This window comes from Cebus imitator, unplaced genomic scaffold, assembly GCF_001604975.1.
Source record: "Cebus imitator isolate Cc_AM_T3 unplaced genomic scaffold, Cebus_imitator-1.0 Scaffold538, whole genome shotgun sequence".
NCBI classification, from domain to species: Eukaryota; Metazoa; Chordata; class Mammalia; order Primates; family Cebidae; genus Cebus; species Cebus imitator.
This window is the reverse complement of record NW_016107853.1, coordinates 1,351,521-1,356,428: the sequence shown is the minus strand read 5'-3', so window position 1 is coordinate 1,356,428 and position 4,908 is coordinate 1,351,521. Positions and strand designations below refer to the sequence as shown.

Sequence of the window (4,908 nt, the reverse complement as noted above, 5' to 3'; positions counted from 1 at the left end):
AAAAAAAAAAAAAAAAAATAGAAAAGCTGGAGGAAAAGGAATCATCTGTGGCAACACCTAAAACTAAAATAGCTGTTAACTTCTTCCTGAACAGTGTATACTTGTTTTTTGTCTTTTTTTTAAAAAATGGGATCATAAGATACAGTTTTGTAACCTATTCTCAATCGCCGCTTGTAAATGAACCATAGAGTCAGCCTTTGGGTTCTGCTTCTGTGGATTCAACCAGCCACAGTTTGAAAATATTTGAAAAAAAAAAATTGCATCTGAACTGACCATGTATAGATTTTTTTTGTTCTTGACATTTTTCCCTGAACAATACAGCATAACCGCTATTGTTACTTAGTATTTACATCAAATTAGGTGTTATAAGTAACTAGTGTTATAAGCAACTAGTGTTATAAGTGACTAGTGTCATAACTTAGTATTTACATTGAATTAGGTGTTATAAGTAATCTAGAGATGCTATAAAGTATAGGGGAGGATATGTGTAGGTTATCTGCAAATACTGCACTGTTTCATATCTGGGACTTTAGCATCTGCAGATTTTGGTATTCATGGGGGTCCTGGAACCAATCCCTCACAGGTATCGAAGGACAAGGGTATCACGTGTTTCTAGTGTCTACTTAGCTAGCTGGCCCAAGCCCCTAGGTCATGCAGAGACACAAGCTTCACAAAGCCTCTTCTCTGAGGCTGAACAGGCTATTTCTAAGCTGTTCTGCATGGCTTTTTTTTGCTACTTTGGATTTACTTGCAGAGAACTTGTCTTTAATTGTTCCTAGCTTTCATCTGTTTGTTTTGTCTGTCTGTTCACCATTTCCATCCTTTGGCCTTTTCCTTGGCCATATTAACAAGGCAGGCGTAGGGCAGTGGGGCCTCAGCTGGAGTCCAGGTATCTGCCCCAGGGTTGAGTCTGCATTCACTGGGGCAACCATAGGACCCCATCTGTTATTTGGCCTTAGCTGCCTTTTTGGGAGCTGTGTCCCCACCTGTCGTGCCTTGGGAAGTTGAGTGTACCTGGGCACATAAGGATAGTTCTGAGAGCAGCCTCTCCTTTCAGCCAATTAGCATACTCTCTTTTCTGTTTTCAGGGCAAGTTTCTGGCTTTTTATCAGTATGCAAAATCATTTAACTCAGATGATTTTGATTATGAAGAACTGAAGAATGGGGACTACGTCTTCATGAGGTGGAAGGTAAGGTCCCGCCAGGTGGCCCCCCAGACTCCCAGAACACCCGGCCCTGTACTGCACCTACATATCCACTCTAACCAAGGGCTCCCCATGTCCAGTGCTCATCACAGTTTGTTGTCATGGCAAGGTCTTCATGGCAGGGTCTTCGCATGCCTGTAAAAAGTGGGCACAGCTTCAGGACATGTACTGGTTAACTGCTGATGTCCGAGACAGCTCCCCCTCGATGTGCTGTTGGTAGACAGCAAGTGGATTTGGGCCTAGGTGGCTGCCTCTGACATGTATTCTCCCTTTTTTTTCTCCCACCCAAGAATCTTGTTAAACTCCCAGGTTGAATTACTCCACGTATTCTGTGGATTCAAGGCAGAGCCAAACTTTCTTTGAACTTAGTCATCAGTTGTACCTGGATCCCCCTATGGGCTTAAACACCATGCATAAGACAGGTCTCCTCCACCACATCCATTTCCCAGAGCTCAGGAAAGTCTTACCTCCTCTACTTCCCTCCAGCTCAGGAAATGAGGGACTAGAAATGGAACGTGGGTTTTTTACCCAGCAGCCCTCAGAGAGCCCCACCTGGCTGACTTGATGGATTGGCTTTTAGCTGCAAGGTCATTTGTGCTCCTCGCTGTGATAACGCAGTATTTACAGCCCCAGAATAGCAAAATCAGGAAAACAGTTTGTTAAATAACTTTGAGAACATATACCCACCTCCAACCCCTAGTCCCCAGTCTGTAGGAAAAAAGTTGTTTGATCTTGAAATCTTACCAGATTTCTTTTTTTTTTGTTGTTTCTTTTTTTTTTTTGAGATGGAGCCTTGCGCTGTGGCTCAGGCTAGAGTGCAGTGGCACAATCTTGGCTCATTGCAACCTCCACCTCCCGGGTTTCTCCTGCCTCAGCCTCCCAAGTAGCTGGGATTACAGGCTGCCCATCACCGCACCTGGCTAATTTTTGTATTTTTAGTAGAGATGGCATTTCACCATCTTGGCCAGGCTGGTCTCAAACTCCTGACCTTATGATCCACCTACCTTGGCCTCCCAAAGTGCTGGGATTACAGGCATGAACCACCGTGCGTGGCCAGAATTTTGCCAGCTTTCATAAAGATGAATCATTTTGAGTTGCCTTTCCTGATCTTTACTTTGCATACCTAACCACTTTAAGAAGTGGGGATTGCCAGGCATGGTGGCTCACACCTGTAATCCCAGCACTTTGGGAGACTGAGGCAGGCAGATCACCTGAGGTCTGGAGTTTGAGACCAGCCTGGCCAATATGGTGAAACCCCGTCTCTACTAAAAACACAAAAATTAGTCAGGTGTGGTGGTGCACACCTGTAATCCCAGCTACTTGGGAGGCTGAGGCAGGAGAATCGCTTGAACCCAGGAGTTGGAGGTTGCTGTGAGCTGAGACAGCACCACTGTACTCCAACCTGGGTGACAGAGCAAGACTACGTCTCACAAAGAAAAAAAAAAAGAAGTAGGGATCACCACTCTTCCTGTAGGTTGCCAGATGCAGAGAGTAAACGGGGAGCTATATGCTCATGAGCTTGCCATCTAGTGGGAAATAAGACAACTAAACAACCTGTTAAAGGAAGTTTCTTGTTTGAATTTTATTTTTTTTATTTATTAATTTTATTTATTTTTTTGAGACAGAGTCTCACTCTGTTTCCCAGGCTGGAGTGCAGTGGTACAATCTTGGCTCACTGCAACCTCCATCTCCTGGGTTCAAGCGATTCTTCTGCCTCAGCCTCCTGAGTAGCTGGAACTACAGCTGCACACCACCATGCCTGGCTAATTTTTGTAATCTTTAGTAGAGACGGGGCTTCACCATGTTGGCTAGGCTGGCCTTGAACTCCTGACCTCAGGTGATCCACACACTTCGGCCTCCCAAAGTACCAGGATTATAGGCGTGAGCCACCGTACCCGGCCAGAATTTTAAAATTAATTTTAAAAGCCACAATTTTAGAAGTTGAATAAGGAATGGGAGAGTGTCTTAAATTTGTTTAAAAAGCAATGGAAGGCTGGGCGCAGTGGCTCACGCCTGTAACCCCTACATTTTGGGAGGCCAAGGTGAGTGGATCACCTGAGGTTGGGAGTTCGAGACCAGCCTGACCAACATGGAGAAACCCCATCTCTACTAAAAATACAAAATTAGCTGGGCGCGTTGGCAGGTGCCTGTAATCCCAGTTACTTGGGAGGCTGAGGCAGGAGAATCGCTTGAACCGGGAGGCGGAGGTTGCGGCGAGCCGAGATCACCCCCTTGCACTCTAACCTGGGCAACAGGAGCAAAACTCCGTCTCAAAAAAAAACAAACAAAAAAAACAATGGAGTTGTTTTGCCTCCAAAGAATGTCTCAAGGTGGCTCATCTGTGGGCCTTTAGTAGACCACCTGAGGCCCTGGAGCTTCTTACCTCATCTCTCAGGAAAAGTGGGTGCCAGGACGTGGGTTTCTGGCCTTCAGCTCCAGGAGAGGTGGCAAGCTTGCCTCTCTCCAAAGGCGCCTGGTCAAGAACAGTACCGTTCTGACTGCTTTTGACAAGGCGTCAAGTTCTTGGAGGGGTTGTCACAGGAACTGCCGGCAGCTGCTCTGCACTCAGAATGGTCTACAGATCTAGAGAAGCAACTCACTGTTGTAGATGTTATTAAGCATCTGGCAGTAGATCCTGGGAACTGGAACAGAAACTTAACTCTTCCCAGGTTGGTTGTCTTTGGTCTCTGAAAGATAGAGAGGCAGGTAGACAGGCAGGTAAGTAGGTATTGATTTATGTATTAGATGTTTTGGCCATGGTACCCTCTCTGAATTGCTGATCCTAATGAGCTCAAGGCATAGTTTGCCGCGTTAGTATATAGAATACTCCAGGAGCACATCTATGCTTTTCAGGAGTCTAGTTGAGAGCCCAAGGACCTGCCATCATCCAGCAAGTCTAGGTTAGACTATGAGGTCCTATATTTTTCTCAAGTGGTCCTTAGAACCCCCCTGATGCTTAACAGGGAGGCCCCCTGGGTGGTCAGAGAATGCTGTCTGTTACTGACCCTCTTCATCTGTGCGCAGGAACAGTTTCTGGTCCCAGACCACACGATCAAAGACATCAGTGGTGCTTCTTTTGCCGGGTTCTACTACATCTGCTTTCAGAAGTCAGCAGCCTCCATAGAGGGCTACTACTACCATAGGAGTTCAGAATGGTGAGGACCCCAGAGCACAGGCCGCGGGGGGGGCTTCCGCCCCGCTGGCTCTCCCTTGGCTCTTCAAACCCAAAAGCAGTATCTTAGACTGTCTCTGTATAGCTTCTGTGCTTTATTTGGATGCTGAGAGCTTTTTAAAAAATTTATTTTATTTTATTTTATTTTTTTGAAATGGGGTTTTGATCTTGTTGCCCAGGCTGGAGTGCAATGGCATTATCTCAGCTCACTGCAACCTCTGCGTCCTGGGTTCGAGTGATTCTCCGGTGCTGAGAGCTTATTTAAGTGATCTCACAATAGGGCCTTATCCCTATCCACAGAGCAGAGTAAATGAGATGAAAATGAAGTATGGTGGCCGGGCGCGGTGGCTCACGCCTGTAATCCCAGCACTTTGGGAGGCCGAGGCGGGTGGATCACGAGGTCAAGAGATGGAGACCATCCTGGTCAACATGGTGAAACCCCGTCTCTACTAAAAATACAAAAATTCAGCTGGGCATGGTGGCGTGTGCCTGTAATCCCAGCTACTCAGGAGGCTGAGGCAGGAGAATTGC

General features: G+C 46.4%; 1 protein-coding gene across 2 annotated transcripts in view; it reads left to right on the top strand.

Annotated features, from left to right (window-relative positions):
• Nucleotides 1–4,908, top strand: part of GID4 (GID complex subunit 4 homolog) — a 33,278-nt gene that overhangs the window by 18,344 nt on the left and 10,026 nt on the right. For both annotated transcript variants that reach the window (XM_017514836.2, XM_017514835.2), the window contains exons 4-5: nucleotides 1,089–1,190; nucleotides 4,230–4,360. In XM_017514836.2, the coding sequence (XP_017370325.1) occupies nucleotides 1,089–1,190; nucleotides 4,230–4,360 (233 nt within the window). The remainder of the gene's footprint in view (nucleotides 1–1,088; nucleotides 1,191–4,229; nucleotides 4,361–4,908) is intronic.